This window comes from Abramis brama (assembly GCF_963993115.1).
Source record: "Abramis brama genome assembly, chromosome: 4".
Lineage (NCBI taxonomy): Eukaryota > Metazoa > Chordata > Actinopteri > Cypriniformes > Leuciscidae > Abramis > Abramis brama.
In genome coordinates this window covers 48,969,993-48,994,981 of record NC_139966.1, presented here as the reverse complement: position 1 = coordinate 48,994,981, position 24,989 = coordinate 48,969,993, and the positions used below count along the sequence as shown (strand labels likewise).

The following is a 24,989-nucleotide window of genomic DNA, read 5'->3' as shown; positions in this document are numbered from 1 at the left end:
ATATCTTTATAAAATGTAAATGTAATGTATAAAAAATGTATAAAAAAGTCTCTCAAACAGAGGCCCTCGCTCGTGTCTATGCTGCATTCTGACATCCCCTCCTTTCATTTCCAGAGGTAACAGTGACACTGTGAAGTGTATCTCACACTAACTAAAGTTAAAAAACATTCTGTTCTTTATAAGTATATAAAAAATATTCTCTCTCTCATCTAAAAGCATAACCTTAAAAAGTTTGCATTAGATATTTTAAAAGATTGATTAAATTAAATCTTTAAAGTTTCAATACATACTCATCTTCTATTTATCTGTACTTATGTATGATATAAATTATTATTTTTTGCTTAACGGTGACCTAAAGTATAATTGTTATTAAACAATGTCTGTTCAAAAACTGTACTTGGTCGTCTTAAATCTCATTTATACGAAAAAGATTCAACCAGCATTTTTTGTCCATGTGGGGGTTTCAACTTTTATGGTGGGGCTTTCCATAGCTATCCCGTACATCTAAACAGAACCATCACAGAAAACTACATTTTCAAAATGTAAACAAAAGTTTTAGCTAAATAAAAACACCTTATTTCCAGAGAGGCAAAGTAGTTCTTTATGCAATGATAAAAACGATCCAAAAAAGCAAATAGTTTAAGTTGTCCTATAACAGCCCCAGGCCCTTCAGTGATAAACTACAGTGTGAACTGAAGCTTCAGGATATAGGGCGACAGACCAGATGAGTCTCGGGGGGAGTCTCTCTGCATTCCAGACTACATCCAAAGTTTACACTAATTTCATTTAAAAGTTTAAATCAAATCTTTAAAATCATATCTTCTTAGAAGATTTATGTATTATTGTTACTAAGCAGCGTCTGTCCAAAAACTTGAGATCTTAGATCTTTTGTCCATACAACATGAAACATGTTGTCAAAGTTTGTCACAATGTTTTTAAGAAATCCTAGGACTTTACATTGCTCTTATTTAGACAAAGTTGTATCATTTGGAAAATCATCACACAATTTGAGAGATGCAATGTGTGATAAGTAAAAATCACCCATCGTATAAGATCATTTTTACTTGTATCTCCCGAACTAGGGTGAAACCCTTTACTGAGAATATACCACCGGCCATCTACTCAAAATATATGTAGAAGTTTCAAATGTTAGCATTTGTTGATGGTGGTCGCATGAACAGACTTTGGGGAGAGCTATATCAGGAAGCTATGCCCTTTGACCTCCTCGATTTTGCAGGCCTTTTTGTTAAAGATTTTAGAAGATTCCCATCTAGCGGTGAAATTCTATTTTGCATTTAAACGAATAGTGCTTTCTAGCAGTTCTCCCATCTACTCGTTTTTTTTCAACTTTGGTAAATGTGCCAAGAATCTATGACAACGTGTCTTCCGATAGCGCTTCATCGAGTTTAATTGTACATGTTCTACCGTTATGATGTACTTGTTACATGTTCTACCGTACATGTTCTACCGTTCTATATAATGATTTACACAACCGAGCAATAGACCGTACCTTTGACTTACCCGTCGAGAAGAAAGTAGATTCCTAGATAAAAGCTATCCCGATATTTATTTACATACCGATAAATTAAATTTGAATTTAATTAAAACTTCTCCTGTGGCTCGGCTTAACTATGATCCAGCATTATATTGTACCGTGCAGTGCAGCCTTTCAAATGTGGCGGGGGGCAGTATCAACGCCTCCCATATGGTCTAGCGGTTAGGATTCCTGGTTTTCATCCAGGCTGCTACTCAATAGTCGAATAATCATCAATAATAATTTTTAGTAATTCATAGTCTTAGAGGCCTACACGAACTGCAGAAACAAGCAGAATGTGTGAAAACTCAGTTTCAGTACCAAATCATTTTCACAAATACAATTATATTGAATTCAGAAAATTTCACTATGGAATACTTTATCTATCATAATTTCAATTTAGTACGTCATCATTTCAACTTTTCATCTCATAATTATGACGCATAGTCATAATTTCAACTTTTTAAGTCATCATTTCGACTTTTTGTCAATTACGCCTTTTTAATGTTTTAAAGTCATAATTTGGTTGTTGACTATAGTAGTGTTGCACCTGCATGTCCACTAACTCGCTTGTGAGAGTCAGAGTGTGTAAAGTAAGCTCTCATTAGTGTTAGTAGAGTATTACTGGACTGGTAGGGTTAGAATAAGTAATATTACAATAAAATATCTGTTGGTGGGCATCGCGATAAAGAGTTAGCAGATATTAAGCACATATTAAAATTAACATTTTTCAACCGAGCGAGTCTGCGCATGAGAGGCCTTCTTCAACTTTTTAATTCAGAATTACAATGACGCCTTTTTAATGTAATGCTTAAAACGTTTTTTAGTCATAATTTGGTTGTTGACTATAGTAGTGTTGATGATGAAACGTGCTAGTGCTTTTTGTACCTCTCTGGTATTATAGTGTTTCAAGATGGCGGAACGACACGGAAGCCTCCTTGGACTTACCCGCCCCATGTAAATAACAGATAAGAAATGATCTGATTTTAAGAAAGATCATTTTACACCCATGAGGACATATTTATGAATAAAGATGATGATTTTAGCTAATAAAATACCATTTTTCAATCTACACATGAGAGACCTTCAGAAGTCAGAACTTCAGGGGTAGGCCCGTTGGCGAAAACACTGCATGTGTAAGGTAGTTTTCCAGATTTTCACCCAAAATCAAATACTGTATGACACTTTTCAAAGTTAGAATAACCTGTTGTGTTCTGACACAAGGCCATTAACCGGTTCTTTTTGTTTTATAAATGTACTTTGCTTATTTCTATATATCAACCTGATAAATATGAATTCACGATTAAACAAGATAATTTTTAAGAAAAAACATTTTTAAGAAAAATACAACTAAACCATGATAATGTTTAGTTTAGATGTGGATGATTAAGTTTCAGGCGTAGTGCAACCAGATTTCTCTAACATCTCACTCACAACGCAAAACGTTGTAAATAAACATTTTCAAACTGTAATTTTATTTTATTGATTATGGTGATTTAAAGTTTTTGTTATTAACTAATACCTTTATCTTTTAACTAACATCTAACCCCAAATAAACAGATAATGCAATGTTCACAATCTACAGTTATATATTCTCCTACTTAGTATCTTTGGCTGTATTTTGTCACACTCTTGTAAAGACTATGGACTAACTTATCAGACACTCACCACACTGATGTTAACATCACCATATATTGTCTTTTCTACCATGATTGGAGCAACTATTGTCCCACCATTCTTCTGGTCAATTGTGAAGGTAAGCTGATTAGGGATCTGAATGAATAGCCGTCCGAATGATGTAGAATTATTATTATTATTATTATTAGTATTATTATGCTGTCGTTGTAGATGGTTGTTAGGCTGTTGGTTGGTCATGTTTCCAGAATGTGTTTGAATGCTCAGCGTCTGAACGTCACCATCTGTTAAAAAAAAATTTTTTTTAAGAAGATTGAAGATTGAGAAACATATTCACTACTAACAAAGTAAAATTATAAATCTTTTCCTACGTTTGATATTCTTTTTTCTGATTTTTTTCACTATGGACTTGATCCTTTTTAATGCTGTTTTCTCTCCATATTTATTCTGTAGTTCCTCTACTGTATCTTCCAACCTCCCTGTTGTTCTTCTCCAGCTGTATTAACCAAAGACAAGCAGTTAGAAGAATCAAATGTATGTACAGCAAAAATAAAGTTAACATAAAATAAACACATTCATACACCAGTTCAAAGTCAATGAACCGGCTGATGCTGCAGGTGTTAGAGCACATGATGGCCGGTGAACAGCAGGTTAAACCAGAGTTAAAACAATAGTCTATGTTAGGACAATAGTATCTGATAATAGCTGATAACGGTCAAAGTGCGAGATAAGGTGCAAGTAGCTAAACTAAACATTTCGTATTTGACAAATGTTTTGAGAAATGTTAAACAACTACAAAAATAATCAATTTGTTTCTAATTTCTTTTTTTCTAAATTGTGATTTAATGTGAAAGGAGAAGAAACACATAACATGTGTACATGAATGAATGTGTACAATTTAATAAACGTATTTACCTAACATCCATAGCCTTCGTTAAATTAAGACTAAGTTCCTTTTTTTTTGTGGACAAAGTGAACTTTGGAGCACTTAGCGGGTCAAAAATAAGTGCCATTTGGAACTCTTTTTATCAAAAAAATATATGTTGATAATGATTAGTTATGCCAAATGATAGTTTGGCATGCATGGGATTGGTTGTCCATAGTGAGAGAAATACTTTTATTATAGAAATGGCTATTCTTTATTCTATTCTTTAATCCACAAATAAAATAGGTTTTTATACCTGCTCAAGTACTTCTTGATGAGTTTCTTCTGTATTAAACAGCGAATCTTCTCAGTCAGATCGTCGCAAGATCTCAGGAATCCTCTCACACTGCTTGTGTTCACGCGCTCCATCGCTGCACTTGTGTGTATGACTCGAACGATTCAAACTTCTCTCTGGCGACATGTAGGACTTGTTGGTTATGCAGGAACTAGTTATTTATGGCTTTCCTGAGGCCAACCTCCATACATTCTACACAACAGGGTGGGTGGACCCCAGCCTGATAAATATTTCACGACATTACACGCTCTACTCTAGCTCTACTAGCCTCGGACTGCTGCGCCACTGCAACAAAAGTTGAAAGTCCTGAACCTGACGCAAACTTCTGACCCACAAACTTCTGCGCATTAACGCACAAGGCACGATTGTACCGCAAGGGAGATTCCAGGAACATTGCAGGAGATTCAGTAGACTCTTCGAAAAGCTGAAAAAATGGCGACGCAAAACCTAAAGGAGAGCGACTCCCCGTTGAGTTCTGGCGATACGGGGTACAATTATCCTCCGGTGTGTGAGTGTGCCACGGGCAAAGAGTGTCGTTTAAGAGATATGCTGGGCTCTATGTTTAAAGATTATTTTAGAGGCCAAATGGTCGGCTTGATGCAGAGGATCATCGACGCTGCGCGTGATATGAAAAAAGATTGTGCGCAGGATACCAAACGTGTGACAAATCTCAAAAATGAAATGGACGTCGTAAGAGGCTTGACAAAGCCATGGCCTGATGTAACGCCCATGTTTTTTAACGGCAAAGAGCCGAACGGCGTAATCCTCAGAAAAGTTCTGGATGTGTTGGGTGGATGTTGTGACGAATTCGAAATCACAGAAATACTCGCTATATGGACTTTTGTAACGGATCTCTGTGTGTCACTGGTGTCAAAAAATGCAAAAACTGACGTTGGTGAATTAGTTGAAAGTCTGGTCAACTATAGCCTGGAGCAAAACATGATAGCCTGCAGAGATTTTTTATTCTGGTTAGACCATCTGTAAATGTCGTTATTGTCGTTTTACTTCAATGTATGAAAGTATAATGTTGAAATAAAATTCTGGTAAAAAATGTCTGAGCTCATAATATTTAGAATAATTCAATATTTGTTTTCTGCATTTTAATTACCGTATTCCCGAGGCGGCAATACAGTTGTATCAAATGATACAACTGTTTTGCCCGCCGTGTACAGAAGAAAGGACATTTTGTGGTGTTGTTCTTGTTCTCATTACATTTTTTAATAAGATGATGCGTTCTGCCATGGATGACTAGACACTAGTCCGGCAGAGAGAAGGGCTTGAGTGGACACGCCCTGTGGTCCCATTTTTATGTCTTCACCCTTTTCCCCGCTTCGCAACTGAGAGCTTTCCACCCCTGCGACATCCGTTTCAGGCCAAACGGAGGAGTTTACTTAAACATGGATATGTCTCACCAGCAACCTCCGGCTTGTCACAATCCTGGCATGCGTCGGGAACAGGAACGCCTTGACACCTTTCAGAATTGGACTCTTGCACCAGTAAGTCCGGCCGAGCTTGCCAAAAGTGGTTTCTACTACCTTGGTCAGGGCGACAGAGTGGCTTGCTTCAGTTGTGGAGGTCAGCTTAGCAACTGGGAACCGGGAGATCGTGCAGTATCAGAGCACCAGAGACATTACCCCAACTGCCCCTTCATTCGAGGCGACCGTGCAGATAATGTACCTTTATCTAGCCTTTTCAATGCATCGGCAATGCAACGGTGTGAAGAAAGGTCGCTCACATTTGTCTACTGGCCCTCAAGAATAACTGTTCGACCAGACCAATTGGCTAAGGCTGGTTTTTACTATGTTGGTCGTAATGATGACGTGAAGTGCTTTTCATGCGATGGTGGACTCAGATGTTGGGAGTCTGGTGATGATCCATGGGTAGAACATGCCAAGTGGTTTCCAAGATGTCAATACCTGCTGCAAGAAAAGGGCCAAGAGTTTGTTCATCAGATTCAAGCAAGATTTCCAAGACTATTTGAGCGGCTATTGACTCATGGAGACAGTGACTCGAGAGAATTTGTGAGAGAACAAGAGAACAATCCTGCTTTGGAGATGGAATTTGAGTGTGGCCTGACGGCCCAGACAAATGAAGCTGCATCCCCGAGTCAAGATCTTTCAGACTTGCCTATGGAGGAACAGTTAAAAAGACTTCAAGAGGAGCGCACATGCAAAGTTTGCATGGATAAGGAAGTAAACATTGTCTTCATCCCCTGTGGTCACCTAGTTGTGTGCAAAGAATGTGCGCCTTCTCTGCGCAAGTGCCCCATATGTAGAGGATTGGTCAAAGATGCCGTCCGTACTTTCCTATCATAAAGTTTTCCTATCATTTGGATTTGCAAATTTACATTTAACTTGATGCATAAAAACAATCCAGTGACAACAGTGACAACAGTTTTTGGATTTACAAACATTTAGAAAGTAGTTAGGATGTGCATGCTTTAAGTTAATGTTTTTTAAGAATAATTTTGCGCAGGCTTTAAGTTAATTTGACCAACAAGATGTTATTTGAAAAGTAAGTTAGTTGAAATTAAAATGTGATAACATTACCGAATTCAGGGGTGTTTAATAGATTCAATAGTGATCAAGCACCCGCTGAGTTTTTCTTCAAACAAAAGTAATTTTGTTGTATGCACAGATTTTGAGGGTCGCTTATAGAAAGAGGCGTCCTTGTCTTTAAAAACATAGAACCAGAGATTAAAATATTAAAATATACATTCTAGCGCTATTTATGGTATAATAATATAATAAATGTCTCTCGTATCAAATCAAGATACAATTCAAGCCAATTCATGCGAATACCGTCGTATATGAACAAAGAGAAGACCTAGAGTTCACTAACATTACAGCTAACTGTAGGAAAAGTGTAAAGAAAACGCCATACAATCACAACCGGCAGTACGGTAAGTGTTACGCTAGCGATGTTAAACAATTTCAAAACAGGGTGTTTCAGAAGAAATGCAAACAAAAGCTTTTAAACAAAGTCTTGTTCAAAAACGGTACGCTCCTGTGAAAACTATGTGAACTTTGATGAGGCCGAGAACAATAGCGCTTTTATTTAACAATTATTTTCAATAATATTGAAAAACGGTTCAATAGCAATGTTCAAAATAAACAAGAATCTGACTCTAATGCGACTGTGCTTGTTAGATATAATAGTTAGATGATTTATCTAACCATTGAAATTGACGATAGATTAAATATTTCGGCATTCTGCCGAATAAAACAATGGTGTCAAAGTGTGGTCGGAATAAAAAAATGAATCAATTCACGTAAAAATACCACGTATCAACCGTAATTCATTAGCTTAACCGTTGTTTAGCGACACACACACAAAATAACAAAATAAGTGTAATAGTTAGACGAGTTATAGCGTAATAGGTAACAGAAAAACAGCCATACTCATCTTTTACGTCGATGTTTCGTAGGCATCGCAGAAAGATTTAGTCATTTTTTTTAGTCATATTTTTTTTTTTTTTTTTTTATAAAACAAAAAAGAACCGGTTAAAGGCCTATCGTGTAGAAGGACCTCTAATGTATAGGATACATTCCTAACATGTTTGACCACAGTCTATGTACTTTTTGCAAACTGTACAAAAAGAAACAAGATGTCAATGACAGACATTCAAAAGCTAAAACGGATCACTATAGTGGCTTTCCTGTATTTGTTTTAAATGGCTCATGATGATGAAGAATTAGAATTTACTTTTGTGGAATTTTACCTGCAGGTTTTACCAAAGTCTGGAACTTTGTATCACTACGGTGTGACAAAATACAGCCAAAGATACTAAGTAGGAGAATATATAACTGTAGATTGTGAACATTGCATTATCTGTTTATTTGGGGTTAGATGTTAGTTAAAAGATAAAGGTATTAGTTAATAACAAAAACTTTAAATCACCATAATCAATAAAATAAAATTACAGTTTGAAAATGTTTATTTACAACGTTTTGCGTTGTGAGTGAGATGTTAGAGAAATCTGGTTGCACTACGCCTGAAACTTAATCATCCACATCTAAACTAAACATTATCATGGTTTAGTTGTATTTTTCTTAAAAATGTTTTTTCTTAAAAATTATCTTGTTTAATCGTGAATTCATATTTATCAGGTTGATATATAGAAATAAGCAAAGTACATTTATAAAACAAAAAGAACCGGTTAATGGCCTTGTGTCAGAACACAACAGGTTATTCTAACTTTGAAAAGTGTCATACAGTATTTGATTTTGGGTGAAAATCTGGAAAACTACCTTACACATGCAGTGTTTTCGCCAACGGGCCTACCCCTGAAGTTCTGACTTCTGAAGGTCTCTCATGTGTAGATTGAAAAATGGTATTTTATTAGCTAAAATCATCATCTTTATTCATAAATATGTCCTCATGGGTGTAAAATGATCTTTCTTAAAATCAGATCATTTCTTATCTGTTATTTACATGGGGCGGGTAAGTCCAAGGAGGCTTCCGTGTCGTTCCGCCATCTTGAAACACTATAATACCAGAGAGGTACAAAAAGCACTAGCACGTTTCATCATCAACACTACTATAGTCAACAACCAAATTATGACTAAAAAACGTTTTAAGCATTACATTAAAAAGGCGTCATTGTAATTCTGAATTAAAAAGTTGAAGAAGGCCTCTCATGCGCAGACTCGCTCGGTTGAAAAATGTTAATTTTAATATGTGCTTAATATCTGCTAACTCTTTATCGCGATGCCCACCAACAGATATTTTATTGTAATATTACTTATTCTAACCCTACCAGTCCAGTAATACTCTACTAACACTAATGAGAGCTTACTTTACACACTCTGACTCTCACAAGCGAGTTAGTGGACATGCAGGTGCAACACTACTATAGTCAACAACCAAATTATGACTTTAAAACATTAAAAAGGCGTAATTGACAAAAAGTCGAAATGATGACTTAAAAAGTTGAAATTATGACTATGCGTCATAATTATGAGATGAAAAGTTGAAATGATGACGTACTAAATTGAAATTATGATAGATAAAGTATTCCATAGTGAAATTTTCTGAATTCAATATAATTGTATTTGTGAAAATGATTTGGTACTGAAACTGAGTTTTCACACATTCTGCTTGTTTCTGCAGTTCGTGTAGGCCTCTAAGACTATGAATTACTAAAAATTATTATTGATGATTATTCGACTATTGAGTAGCAGCCTGGATGAAAACCAGGAATCCTAACCGCTAGACCATATGGGAGGCGTTGATACTGCCCCCCGCCACATTTGAAAGGCTGCACTGCACGGTACAATATAATGCTGGATCATAGTTAAGCCGAGCCACAGGAGAAGTTTTAATTAAATTCAAATTTAATTTATCGGTATGTAAATAAATATCGGGATAGCTTTTATCTAGGAATCTACTTTCTTCTCGACGGGTAAGTCAAAGGTACGGTCTATTGCTCGGTTGTGTAAATCATTATATAGAACGGTAGAACATGTACGGTAGAACATGTAACAAGTACATCATAACGGTAGAACATGTACAATTAAACTCGATGAAGCGCTATCGGAAGACACGTTGTCATAGATTCTTGGCACATTTACCAAAGTTGAAAAAAAACGAGTAGATGGGAGAACTGCTAGAAAGCACTATTCGTTTAAATGCAAAATAGAATTTCACCGCTAGATGGGAATCTTCTAAAATCTTTAACAAAAAGGCCTGCAAAATCGAGGAGGTCAAAGGGCATAGCTTCCTGATATAGCTCTCCCCAAAGTCTGTTCATGCGACCACCATCAACAAATGCTAACATTTGAAACTTCTACATATATTTTGAGTAGATGGCCGGTGGTATATTCTCAGTAAAGGGTTTCACCCTAGTTCGGGAGATACAAGTAAAAATGATCTTATACGATGGGTGATTTTTACTTATCACACATTGCATCTCTCAAATTGTGTGATGATTTTCCAAATGATACAACTTTGTCTAAATAAGAGCAATGTAAAGTCCTAGGATTTCTTAAAAACATTGTGACAAACTTTGACAACATGTTTCATGTTGTATGGACAAAAGATCTAAGATCTCAAGTTTTTGGACAGACGCTGCTTAGTAACAATAATACATAAATCTTCTAAGAAGATATGATTTTAAAGATTTGATTTAAACTTTTAAATGAAATTAGTGTAAACTTTGGATGTAGTCTGGAATGCAGAGAGACTCCCCCCGAGACTCATCTGGTCTGTCGCCCTATATCCTGAAGCTTCAGTTCACACTGTAGTTCATCACTGAAGGGCCTGGGGCTGTTATAGGACAACTTAAACTATTTGCTTTTTTGGATCGTTTTTATCATTGCATAAAGAACTACTTTGCCTCTCTGGAAATAAGGTGTTTTTATTTAGCTAAAACTTTTGTTTACATTTTGAAAATGTAGTTTTCTGTGATGGTTCTGTTTAGATGTACGGGATAGCTATGGAAAGCCCCACCATAAAAGTTGAAACCCCCACATGGACAAAAAATGCTGGTTGAATCTTTTTCGTATAAATGAGATTTAAGACGACCAAGTACAGTTTTTGAACAGACATTGTTTAATAACAATTATACTTTAGGTCACCGTTAAGCAAAAAATAATAATTTATATCATACATAAGTACAGATAAATAGAAGATGAGTATGTATTGAAACTTTAAAGATTTAATTTAATCAATCTTTTAAAATATCTAATGCAAACTTTTTAAGGTTATGCTTTTAGATGAGAGAGAGAATATTTTTTATATACTTATAAAGAACAGAATGTTTTTTAACTTTAGTTAGTGTGAGATACACTTCACAGTGTCACTGTTACCTCTGGAAATGAAAGGAGGGGATGTCAGAATGCAGCATAGACACGAGCGAGGGCCTCTGTTTGAGAGACTTTTTTATACATTTTTTATACATTACATTTACATTTTATAAAGATATCATTTAAACTTTGAAATAAATTTAGCCCTAACACAATGTCTCATTCTGATCGCTGAATAAACCCTAGGAGTCAGAGACGCTGGTGTGAGAGAGAACCACTCTGTGATTTATGGCTCTCAACAGCTTCTTGAACACATAAGTTCAAGAATCGTAACTCTCTAAACATGTGAGATGAATTTTATTCTTTTTACAAGCATTTCAGTAGATTTCTAGCAAGGTATTTATTTTATATTATTTTTGTGAAATTTAAAACATTATTATCACTTTCACTGTGCTCAGGAATGCGAAGGAGCAGAGTCAGGAAAAAAAAGTCTTTTCTATTACAACTGCAGTCTCATTCATAGGATGTATGGACATCTATATGTTATGAAACAAATATTTTTTTTTAAAGATATCATTTAAACTTTGAAATTAATTTACCCCCAACACAGCATTCAAAATGTCTCATCCCATCACTGAATACAACCCTCTGAGTCAGAGACGCTGGTGTGAGAGAGAACCACTCTGTGATTTATGTCTTTAAGAGCTTCTTGAACTTGTAAGTTCAAGAGTTGTAACTCTAAACATGTAAGATGAATTTTATTTATTCATCTAAAATAATTGGTTTGAGTATATTTTTATAACCATTTTATTTATACACTTTTAAGGAACAGTATGTTTTTCAACTTTTGTTAGTGTGATATTAGGAAACCCCTTCCTCACTTTCACCGTGCTCTGGTATGCGAAGGAGAGGGGTCAGAGCTCACATGTGAAGGGGCGCGCACACACACACACACACACACACACACATGCACACACAGAAACGCGCACGGCTCCTTTACTTTTTGACACACATACATTAGACGCGCTATGTTTTGAGACAGTGTGAGGTCATTCAGGAATGACTAGATGAATTCAGTTGTGTAAAACAATTTTGAACCCATTCATACATTGCATTTTTGTGGACATCCATGGTAGGACATACTTTAACTCTCTCTCTCTAACATGTAAGATTATTTTTATTTTTAGTAATATATATTGTATAAGCATTTAATTATATAATTTTAAAGGATAGAATGTTTTTCAACCTTAGTTTAATTGTTTTAGATTATATCATTTATATTATATAAATGATAGAATATAAAGGATAGAATGTTTTATGTAATTTTTATCTAAAACTAAAACAATTGGTTTTAGTAAGCTTTTTAAATGCTTTTAAAGAACAGTATGTTTTTCAACTTTAGTTTAATTTGCAAGATTTCATTTAAACACTTTTAAATGATAGAATCTTTTTTCAACTTTAATTATTTTAGTAAGATATTATTGTATATTATTTTATTAACATTTATATACTTTTAAAAAGAACAGAATGTTTTACATATGAATGTGAAATAACTGAATGTGACATATATGAAATAACTGACCCCATTTATATATACTGTTCAGGAATGTGAAGGCAGGAGGGACCTGCGACTCCGTTTCATACATTGCATTTTTATGGACATCCGTGGTATACTTTACCTCTAACATGTAAGATGATTTTTATTTTTAGCAAGCTTTTTATTTTATATTCTTTTATTCATCTAAAACTAAAATAATTGGATCAATAAGATATTTATATTATACTTTTAAAGGCATGTTTTCAACTTGTTAGTCTGATATAGACTTCACCGTGTTTCAGATGTCAGAGCTCACAGGAATAGGGGGGCGCGCATAGACACACACACACACACACACACAGACACGCGCTCCTTATGTTTTGAGAGTGTGAGGTCATTCAGGAATGACTATGTGAATTCAGTTGTGTAAAACAATTTTGAATCCATTCATACATTGCATTTTTTTGTGGACATCAATGGTATACTTCAACTTTCTAAAATAAGGTAAGACAATTTTATTCAGCTAAAATAATTATTTTATATTCTTTTAAAAAGAACAGAATATTTTTCAACCTTAGTAAAATTATTTTATTTTATATTATACACTTTTAAAGGTATGTTTTTCAACTTTAGTTTAATTATTTTTGTGGGCATCAGTGGTATGGACATTGATGTGTTAATTTTAACTCAGTCATTTTTTATTCATCTAAAACTAAAATAATTGGATCAATAAGATATTTATATTATACTTTTAAAGGTATGTTTTTTAACTTTAATTGTTTTATATTATATAAATTATATAAATGATATTAAGGATAGAATGTTTTATGTAAGATTATATATTTTCATTTATACACTTTTAAAGGTATGTTTTTAAACTTTAGTTTAATTGTTTTAGATTATACACTTTTAAAAAGAACTTTGGCATGATAATTATTATATAATTTATATGATATACATTATATAAAGGATAGGAATGTGAAATAACTAAATGTTTTTTTCAACCTTAAATTGATTTAGATTATACACTTTTAAAGAGTACATTGTTTATGTAATTTTTATCTAAAATAATTGGTTTTAGTAAGCTTTTTAAACGCTTTTTAAAGGTATGTTTTTCAACTTTAGGTTAATTATTTTTGTGGACGTCAATGGTATGGACATACTTTTCAACTCTCTAAAATAATTGGTTTCAATGTATGTTTTATTTTAAAGGATGAGATTATTTTGTGTGACATACGCTTCTCACTTTCACTGCGGTGGGGGCGCATGCACAATAACCACACACGCACATATAACTGGGACAAAGTTCAAACAAACGGCAAAAAACATCTGTTCTATTAATATAGGACAAAACTACCCGTCAAAATTATGATTTAGTCCTTGCTAGGTCATAGTTCAAAACTAACTGTCAAACAACATGATCGATAGGCTAGCAGGGTCAATAGGTTAATCCCATGACCGCATTCCGGAAGTTCAACCCGTCAATCATAAAGGTCACCGGAAGTTCAACCTGCCAAAAGGTCAAAGGTCAAAGTCGTAAATCATTTTGACATAAGGTCCCCCATAAGGACTACTCACCTGCAAAAGATTCCTGAGGCTTTTAAAAACTCCCAGCCTGGTTCATATCTCAAAACCGCAATCATGGGTAAGACTGCTGACCAGAAGGCCATCATTGACACCCTTAAGCAAGAGGGTAAGACACAGAAAGAAATTTCTGAACGAATAGGCTGTTCCCAGAGTGCTGTATCAAGGCACCTCAGTGGGAAGTCTGTGGGAAGGAAAAAGTGTGGCAAAAAACGCTGCACAACGAGAAGAGGTGACCGGACCCTGAAGAAGATTGTGGAGAAGGACCGATTCCAGACCTTGGGGGACCTGCGGAAGCAGTGGACTGAGTCTGGAGTAGAAACATCCAGAGCCACCGTGCACAGGCGTGTGCAGGAAATGGGCTACAGGTGCCGCATTCCCCAGGTCAAGCCACTTTTGAACCAGAAACAGCGGCAGAAGCGCCTGACCTGGGCTACAGAGAAGCAGCACTGGACTTTTGGACAAATTGTGCATGTCATTCGGAAATCAAGGTGCCAGAGTCTGGAGGAAGACTGGGGAGAAGGAAATGCCAAAATGCCTGAAGTCCAGTGTCAAGTACCCACAGTCAGTGATGGTCTGGGGTGCCATGTCAGCTGCTGGTGTTGGTCCACTGTGTTTTATCAAGGGCAGGGTCAATGCAGCTAGCTATCAGGAGATTTTGTAGCACTTCATGCTTCCATCTGCTGAAAAGCTTTATGGAGATGAAGATTTCATTTTTCATCACGACGTGGCACCTGCTCACAGTGCCAAAACCACTGGTAAATGGTTTACTGACCATGGTATTACTGTGCTCAATTGGCCTGCCAACTCTCCTGACCTGAACCCCATAGAGAATCTGTGGGATATTGTGAAGAGAAAGTTGAGAGACGCAAGACCCAACACTCTGGATGAGCTTAAGGCCGCTATCGAAGCATCCTGGGCCTCCATAACACCTCAGCAGTGCCACAGGGTGATTGCCTCCATGCCACGCCGCATTGAAGCAGTCATTTCTGCAAAAGGATTCCCGACCAAGTATTGAGTGCATAACTGAACATAATTATTTGAAGGTTGACTTTTTTTTGTATTAAAAACACTTTTCTTTTATTGGTCGGATGAAATATGCTAATTTATTGAGATATGAATTTTGGGGTTTCATGAGCTGTATGCCAAAATCATCAGTTTTAAAACAATAAAAGACCTGAAATATTTCAGTTGGTGTGCAATGAATCTAAAATATATGAAAGTTTAATTTTTATCATTACATTATGGAAAATAATGAACTTTATCACAATATGCTAATTTATTGAGAAGGACCTGTATGTATATATAAAATTATTCAACCCCATTGCAAATCAGCTTAATTGGCAAAATTTACAGACTTTCAGCTGTTTGAAATGAGCAAATCAAATAAAAGTAATTGAAATAGCTCAACACATGTTTCAAGTGGTTTCCCAGAATTCAACTGAAAACACAACTTTTAATGATTTCTGCAGTCTCAAAATTATTCAACCCCCCGAAGAGAATCCCTCACAACAGCACAAATCTGCAAAACAGGTGTTGTCTCAAGCACACCGAATGCAACTAATCAAGGGCATCATTAGTTGCACCAGGTTTGCTTGAACTAGAACACATGATATATCTGAACTGGCTAGGTTTGTTGAGCATGTTAGAAATATGGCTAAGTCAAAAGAATGGTCCAAAAAGTTAAGAGAAGATTTCATCACCCTTCACAATCAAGGAACAGGATACAAAAAGATAGCAAAGGCACTAAGTGTTCCTAGAGAGACCGTTGGAAGCATAGTTTACAAGTTCAAAGTTAAAGGAACAGTGGTTACACTACCTGGACGGGGCAGAAAAAGGAAGTTATCAACAGCTGCATCCAGACTTCTGAGAAGGGAGGTTCAGAAAAACCCTAGAGGGTCTGCAAAAGACCTGCAGCAAGACTTGGTGGCAAAAGGCACTGAGGTTTCAGCTTGCACAGGAAGGCGCGTACTAAACGCAGATGGTTTCCATGCCAGAACTCCAAGACTACACCACTACTTACCCAAAAGCACAAGAAAAGTCGGCTCCAATTTGCTCAAAACCATATAAACAAGCCACAGAAGTTTGGGGATTCTGTTCTGTGGAGCGATGAAACAAAACTGGAATTTGTTCAGCCCTATGGATCAGCGGGATGTCTGGAGGAAGAAGAATGAAGCACATGCTGAAAAGAACACTCTGTCTATGGTTAAGCATGGTGGAGGTTCGGTGATGCTCTGCGGCTGATTTACATCCTCTGGCACTGGAAACCTGCAGTGTGTGGAAGGCAAGATGGATTCATTTTTGTACTATATATCAGGAAATCCTAGGAGAAAACGTCATGCCATAATTTAGGAAGCTGAAGCTTAGACGTCATTGGACCTTCCAACAGGACAATGATCCCAAGTATACCTCAAATTCCACCAAGGCTTGGTTGCAAAAGAAGTCCTGGAAGATTCTACAGTGGCCATCACAGTCACCTGACTTGAACCCCGTCGAAAATCTCTGGTGGGATTTATAAGTAGCGGGAAATAATGGTGGGAAATAATAAGAAGCATATATGTTAAAGCTATAGTCTTTGTGTGGTTATCTGTCACACATGTAAACAAGAAGAAAGTCTGGTATATTTGAGAAATCGTACAGCATGAATGCAGTGGTAGTTGTGTTAATTCGGACAACTTAGCATATAGCAACTAGTGAGTCATATTTTGAAATGTCAGAATGAAATGGAAAACGTGACAGTCTGTTCTTCCCTGACTTTTAATCATTCAAACAACTGCATGATCCTACAACCTCATGTCTACAACCTATATATGTGACTATTATGCCTAGATCACACATAATTCATGCAATTGTTGTAACTATTGAATGGTTGACAAAGTGTTTATTGTTTTCTACTAGTATGATCATCAATTCCTAATTCAGAAGATGACTTGAATGAAATCTGTGTAAAATGTATTGTATTATTATAATAGAAATCATGTATAAACGTTATTCTCCTTTTAGAGCGAGTATTTAAGAGACCACAGATAACATGTGATTTATGGTGAGAGGAGAAGAAACAGCCACCTCTGAACTAAAGAGTGTCTAATTGGTCAGAACTCATCTGAGAGGCTGGACCAACTCCTCAGGGTAAAATCTCAGGACACGAACAAAGGATCAGACGACAGAGTCAGATCAAGATCAGAAGAACATGGGTTAACAGTTTCATTCAAGCCATCTAACTATTCTCGTCTCACTTTTCTTCCTACTTAGTTTCCTTTTCTTTCCGTTCATATAAATTTAATAACCCTGCATAAGAAACAACAGAAGGGTTAAAAATAATGATTGATGGTTCGTTCAGGTCAGGTCAAGTGCACATAGAAACTTAGGATTTCATCATTTCACTCCTAACACTCATTCTTTCCTCACTTACTTTCTTTCTGTAACTCGTGTGAATGTGTGTGCATGTGATCATGTGTTAGATATTAGTTTTATGTGTTAGAAATATCAATAAAGTCTCATTTGCATTTAAAAAGAAGTGTTCTTGTGTTATGTGCCTACAAATTTAATGTCTTAAACTGCTGATAGTGACATTGGTAATAAATAGTGTTTTCACTATAGTTTGGCTATTAATATCCGCTGCAGAGCTGATAGTTACCATCATCACTCAGGGTTGTTTTACACATTAAAATCGTGGCCACAAGAAAAAAAATAGTTTCCTCAACAATAGAATAGAAAATACTCTACATTTTGGTGAAATGAGGACACTTTTAGCAATGTTATATTAAGGTGAGGTACTGTACAAAGCACTTTACCTGAACATATGACTCCAGCATCTTCAATATGATCACAGTTGCTTTTACCCCATCCTGATGATCCACAGTTCTTCAGTGTAGACTCTGATCCAATACACGAGACATAACTCATCCAGATTGGTCCTGATCCTGGTCCAAAATAAGCATCACTCAGAGCATCTACAGGTTCTCCACAGTCCAGCTCTCTACACACCACTGCAGCATCAGCCAAATCCCAGTCATCTCCACACACTGTTCCCCACTGACCTCTATGAAGAACCTCCACTCTACCAGCACAGCGACTGTGACCATCAACCAACCTCACATTCACACTGACTGTATATTAAATAAAGAAGTGAACAGATGGAGAGATAATAATAAACAATCAGAAAAAGAGTTAAAAGAATCACACAAAGAGAGAGAGAAAAAATATTTCATACAGAGTGTCAAAAGATTTGACATAGATTTTATAAAAGTAAAAGAAATTCACTCTGACCTGCACACATCAGTTTAACATCATTGTCATGAGAACATTTGTGTTGGTGTGATGGTGATGTTGGACAGAGGTGAATCTGAGACTCATCTCCTCTGCACTGAATCTCTTGTGTCCACATCTGAGCGTCTCCTTTGCCAAAAGCATCTTCTCCCAGCACCTGTACAGGAGCCCCACAGTCCAGCTCTCTACACACAACCTCTGCATCCTGCTGGTCAAAGGCAGCGTCACACACTGAAACCCACGACTGATCATCAAGCATCTCTAACCTCCCAGAGCAGCGAGAACCTCCAACCAGCCGGACTTCTGAAGGAATCCAGATCATTTTAATTATTTATTGGGAAGAAAAAAAAAAAACCTTGTTGTACACTTGCATAAAAATATTTTATAGATTCCTATATCATATTTTATATGTAAGAGAAACACCACATGTTGTATATGAAAAAAAATGTTAAAAAGTGATTTATATTTATTTATTTATTAGCATACATAAGTAAGATACAGAGAAACAACAGAATGAGTGTTTAAACAGTTGTGATTTGAGGTTAGTAATATTTAGTTTAAAACAAGAAATTTTTTGAGCAAGATGCATTCATTTAGAATGTTACAAAATATTTCTGTTACAAATAAAATGCTTTAAACTCCTTAAAAAAAAAACATCCACAATTCATTAAGCAGCACAACCATTTTCAACTGTGGCACCAAATCTAAAATTTTAGGAGGATCATGTGACACTGAAGACAGAGGTAATGTCTGCTAAAAATTACATAAAAAAATATGTTAAAATAGAAAACAGTTATTTTAAACTGGAAACAAAAAAATAGTACAGTTTTTGCTGGGCATAAGCAGCTTCTTAAAAAAAAAAAAAAAAAAAAACTTTTGAATGTGGTGTATAAAAAAGCAGGGCTATTTTTAGTGATGTAATATTATGGTGCAGAATGGAGCAGTTTACCTGAACAGATGACTCCAGCATTATTATCATGATCACAGTTGCTTTTACCCCATCCTGCTGACCCACAGTTCTTCAGTGTTGACTCTGATCCAGTACACATGACAAGATTCATCCAGATTGGTCCTGATCCTTGTCCAAAATGAGCATCACTCAGAGCATCTACAGGTTCTCCACAGTCGAGTTCTCTACACACCACTGCAGCATCAGCCAAATCCCAGCCAACACGACACACTGTTCCCCACTGACCTCTATGAAGAACCTCCACTCTACCAGCACAGCGACTGTGACCACCAACCAACCGCACATTCACAATTTTCTTTTGTGCAACAGAAAAATGACAGACTGGGAGAGAGAAAGAAGGAAAAAAGAAGAAATTAACAACAACGCACAAAATATACATAATATGTGCCAGTTAGACAGCAAGTCAGATGCAGTATCGTATTGCATATAAATGTTTGTATTAAGATCATTTCATCCTCAACTGAAAGTATAAACCTACTAGCGGTGATGAGTTTGATTAGAAACATCAGACTCCTTATCATCATCTTCTGCTGGACGCACACCATTTCATCAGCTCAGAGAACGCAGCACAAGTTTCTTTTCTGTTCCCCAAACACACTGAAGAAACTGGGTACTGTCAGCCCCCTAAAGAGGAGAGCCCTAAAACTTTCCAATCAGGTTCATCATTACCTTATTAGACAGAACATAGGAAATCATCAAACAACTTCAGTGACAAATCAGAGGAGGCATTTCTGATTTACACCATATACATCAAAAGCTCGTCAGCGCTGAAAAGAACTCCTCCTCCATATCGAGACACTTCAGTGAGGATGCACACACACACACACACCTGCCAGAGGCAAAAAATAGTAACACATCATTTGGGAGACTTTGAAGATTTCAGAGAGAGGAAGCACCCCATGTTATATACAGCATCAGAACCAAACACCTGCTGATTCAGACACTGATAACTGCTCAATTCAAACATCATAATATGCAAAAATATATATATATATTTATATTGAACATATTTTATAAATGTATATTTTAAATTGACAGGATATAAATTATATATTAATAACAACAAAACAACATATTTGTCATAAATTAAAGCTAAATTTGCAACCCTGTTACCCATTCTAACAGGGTTATTATTATTTAGTTTTATCAATTTTAATGTTCATTGTTCATTAATGTTCATTTAATGTTCAAAAACCCAGAAATCAGTTGTAAATAAAAAGGTTTCATTGACTTTAGAAACTACAGAGAATTTAGCAGCCTTTGGGCAACAGGCATGTGCATTGATTGTGGCAAAGCGTCACTCAACCACAAGATGGCAGAAAAACACTTGTTATTCTAAATACAGGCAGACGTAAGTCAGGGGAGTCCAATCCTGTTCCTGAAGATTAACCTATACAGGTCAAAAGTTTGGAAACATTACTATTTTTAATGTTTTTGAAAGAAGTTTCTTCTGTTCATCAAGCCTGCATTTATTTGATCAAAAATACAGAAAAAATTTTTAATATTGTGATATATTATTACAATTAAATTAAATTATCATTTATTTCTGTGATGCAAAGCTGAATTTTCAGGATCATTATGACACACAATATGAGGTAGAGATACACTGTTCACTACTGGCTTCAACAAAGTCTCAGGTCTGGGGTTGAAGATGGGACCTCATTGCTGCTGCTGCTGCTGCTGCTGCTGCTGCTGCACACAGTCAAGCCACCACCAACACAGCTCTGATGGTGTTTGCAGTTTAAATACTCCCAGCATCCAATCACAGCAGGCCATTGATTATCTGTACCAGGTGGAACCATTTCTCCTATGAAGAGAGACAGGGATAGAGAAAAAGAGAAAGCAGCACAGCTGAACACACACAAACAGAACCTTACGGCTCTGGACGTAACACAGGCGCAAAAAGAGAGAATCATGGATGGATTATAGAATGTGGTTCTAGAATTAGGTAAGAAAATAAACTGAACATTCTAAAAGAGCAAATGCAACAAATATAAAGGAAGACTTCAGAAAATTTGAAGTTTGTAATTAATGCATATTGAAGATTCAATAATTGTGTAAGGTTACTACGAACAAAAATATCTTTAACATCAGACAAAACGTCTCGGTTACATAATGTAACGCTCGTTCCCTGAGTAGGGAACGGAGACGTTACGTTGTGATGACGAATGGGGTTTCACTTAGAAAGCCTCTCATCTTCGAGAAATAAAACGAGCCAATGGCAAGGGTCTGCAGAATTTGCATAGCGTAACTCCGCCCTACCTCGTGGGTATATAAGGAAGTACACTGGCAACATGCAGATATGTTTCTTTGCTGAGGAGCCGAGACTGAACTCAGGCGTTTCAGTGATACAGCGGAAGTGGCAGGGAGATGTAACGTCTCTGTTCCAGGGAACAAGGGTTACATATGTAACCGAGACGTTACTAGCTGTTCTTACCTGAGTGAACCAGTGTTCACCGGAGTGTTTTTTTTTTCATCATTCCCTTGCATGTCAATTGAACAATTAAACTGCCCACTGCTCTTCGGAAAAATCCTTCAGGTTCTGCACATTATTTACTTTTCCAGCATCTTCTGCATATTTGAACCCTTTCCAGCTGTGGCTGTATGATTTTGAGATCCATCTTTTCACACTGAGGACAATTCACAACTATTACTAAAGCTGCAAACATTCACTGATGCTCCAGAAGTAAACAATGCATTAAGTTCTAACTTTTGAACAGGGTGATTATGTGTAAGTTTTTTTATTTAAATGTAATATTTCATTTAGTACTGCATGCCTCCAGAAGCTATGCACAAGAGATACTTACATGTTTCCCAGAAGACAAAAATACAACTTACCCTGATCATAAAATTCAGAAAGTTTACACCCCAGCTGTTAATGCATCATGTTGCGTTCTTGAACATCAGTGAATGTTTTCACCTTTGTATGAGTCCCTCAGTTGTTCTCTATCTTATGTTGTACCTTAGGTTGTCCGCCCTTTTTAACGCTGTGCTCATTGTTTTCTGTCTTCCAGTTTGTATTTCCACAGCATGAAGGTAAGATTTTACGGATTTATGAATGAGCCGCTTATTTTAAAATCTTCTGGTTCAATTGACATTTGTTATGACACCCGCTTCAAACATTATAATGTCCGTGATAACTTTCGTTAACTCTACAAAAAGAAAAATCCACTTCACCAGAAAAGTTCAATATTCTGATGGCTGGGTGCTTGTTTCACTGGCACATAAGGTCTATATGTAAACATCTGTTATGTGAAATAGCTTATTTAGGACAGTACTACATAAAAACAACAATATGTTTTTATGATCCATGTTATTTTGTTATTACACATATTAACATTTTCACAGATTCTGCAAGGGGTATGTAAACTTTTGAGTAAAAAAAAACTGTAAAACAGAACAGGGAAATGGCTCCAACTTCAAGTAAGGAATAAGGCACAACATCAACAATGTTCAGAGAAAGAAAATTACATTAGCATGATTTAATGCATTTATAATGTTTGTTTTTAAGATTGTTAAAATGTGTTTGTTAAAGAAAAGCAAAAAAAGAATCAATGTTATACCTCCTAAATTTCAAAGCAATCCTTTTTACAAAATACAAGCTCATCAAAACTAATTTAAAACCTAAAGTAGCGATTCAACCCAACTCTAGAAGCTGTAAAATGTCATGAACCGAGGCAGTGTGTGTGGCCATTGAGTCATACAGCCGTCATTTTTTGACAACTCCCCCACATCATCATAGTCTGTTATTAAAGACAAAAGCAAATATATCATGTTTAATGTTGTATTTAACATCTAAAACTGAGCCTATTAAAATCAGCAAATGATTAGTCAAAGGTTAAAATAGAGACAAACACTGACCCAACAGGTTTCTCTCTTCTTCATTGCTGTTCTTCACATCATCATACTCCTGATCTCCCTCTGATTCACATGTGAAATAAAACCTCACATTGTAATTTGTAATACAGCTTGTGTCACTGATGATGTCATTGATCTCTTTCCCTCATTACTGTGTGAGATTATTAGATTTACTCCAGATAAAGTCATGATGATTAATTAATGGTAAACTATAAACGCATGTTCAATATATTGTTCTGTAACTCACCCATTACACCTTGAGAGTCCTGTCCATTAATGATGACATCATCATAATTTTCTGGCGTATCCACTACACACACACACACACACACACACACACAGAAACATAGACAGATTAAATGTTGCATTTTATCGGTACTGAGCATCAATTTAAAGGGACTGTGTTATTATATACAAACACATAAAACAATGAATACCTTCACCTTCTACAATACCAGGGTTATGTTCACCTGTGATGACATCATCATAGCTCCCAGGTGTGTCTTCTACAAATTTAACATGAATCAGATGCCATCACACTAAAAACAAACTTGTACATGTATATTTTTTCTTAATTTCATATATATATATATATATATATATATATATATATATATATATATATATATATATATATATATATATCCACATTCTTTGGATCATACAACACTAACCAATCATTTAAAATAACGTACAAAAGGTCCCACAAATATGACTCAATGTGATTTACTCCACTCACCCCTCTGATTAAAGTGATTTCTCGGTTGATTTCCACAAATCAGAACCTATGACACTCACCCCTTTGAGTAAAGAAACTCTGTCTATTAGTGGGTCTGTGATGAATCTCCTCATAAAGGGCCTCAGTCTTCGTCTTGTGTCTCCTCTTAGAGAGAGCTGTGAGTGTAGACAGACAAACCTGCTGTCAGTTCACAACACATGACTGATCACACACTGAATAACACACAATATGACAGTCTCTGGATCTCTCCTACCTCTCCTCATCACTCTGTTCTGCTGAATCAGTATAAGCAGTGGCACTAAGAGCAGTAAGAGCAAAACTCCCAGTACAACCACAAGCACAGAGAGAGACACTGGAGGAGTTTGTGGAGGAGTGACTGATGTTGAGCGCACTGTCTGAGAAACTGGAGGAGAAGCTGATGTTGTTGTGGCAGGAGAAGTGGACACTGACAAATCTGACAAAACAGTCACAAACAGTATTGTTAGCACTAAAATTATGTTTAAAAAAAAGAAAGACAAACATTGCTCAGTGTTTTGCTCTGACTTGCACAGGTGAGTCCAGCGTGCTCTTTGTGGGAGCAGTCAGTGTGGTTCTTCAGGGAGAGAGGACAGTCCCACAGGTGAATCTCATTCCCTCTGCACTCGACTCTGTTCAGCCACACAACACCTTCACCAGCACCAAAGACTGAATTCCCATCAGCCCTCAGTGCTGCTCCACAACCCAGCTGCCTGCAGACCACCTGAGCATCGCTGATGTCCCACAGATCAGCACAGACTGAACCCCACACAGCGTTATGATACACCTCCAGCCTCCCAGAGCACCGGCCCAAACCTCCACTCAGTCTGAGAGGAACATGATCTAAATCACACACAGAAACATCACTGACCAGATTTAGGA

General features: G+C 36.3%; 2 protein-coding genes across 2 annotated transcripts in view; one reads left to right on the top strand and one right to left on the bottom strand.

The window, feature by feature from the left end:
• LOC311080696 (scavenger receptor cysteine-rich domain-containing protein DMBT1-like) overlaps positions 1 to 24,271 on the bottom strand; it is a 32,519-nt gene extending 8,248 nt beyond the window's left edge. Inside the window, exons 1-8 of the mRNA XM_084110789.1 lie at positions 24,152 to 24,271; positions 23,791 to 23,859; positions 23,601 to 23,663; positions 23,357 to 23,416; positions 19,974 to 23,238; positions 19,475 to 19,816; positions 18,526 to 18,828; positions 18,051 to 18,365 (exon numbers count right to left, since the gene is read on the bottom strand). Of these exons, the coding sequence (XP_083966915.1) occupies positions 18,051 to 18,365; positions 18,526 to 18,828; positions 19,475 to 19,816; positions 19,974 to 20,040 (1,027 nt within the window). The 5' untranslated portion in view covers positions 20,041 to 23,238; positions 23,357 to 23,416; positions 23,601 to 23,663; positions 23,791 to 23,859; positions 24,152 to 24,271. The remainder of the gene's footprint in view (positions 1 to 18,050; positions 18,366 to 18,525; positions 18,829 to 19,474; positions 19,817 to 19,973; positions 23,239 to 23,356; positions 23,417 to 23,600; positions 23,664 to 23,790; positions 23,860 to 24,151) is intronic.
• LOC311080720 (putative inhibitor of apoptosis) lies at positions 3,547 to 11,940 on the top strand. Its single transcript, XM_084110832.1, has one exon. It carries the CDS (start codon positions 5,787 to 5,789, stop codon positions 6,702 to 6,704), a length of 918 nt encoding a protein of 305 aa, XP_083966958.1. The 5' UTR covers positions 3,547 to 5,786; the 3' UTR covers positions 6,705 to 11,940.
• Positions 24,272 to 24,989: the final 718 nt, after the last annotated feature.

Coding starts and splice junctions, on each gene's coding strand:
- LOC311080720 (XM_084110832.1), top strand. CDS start 5,787: ATGGATATGTCTCACCAGCAACCTCCGGCTTGTCACAATCCTGGCATG.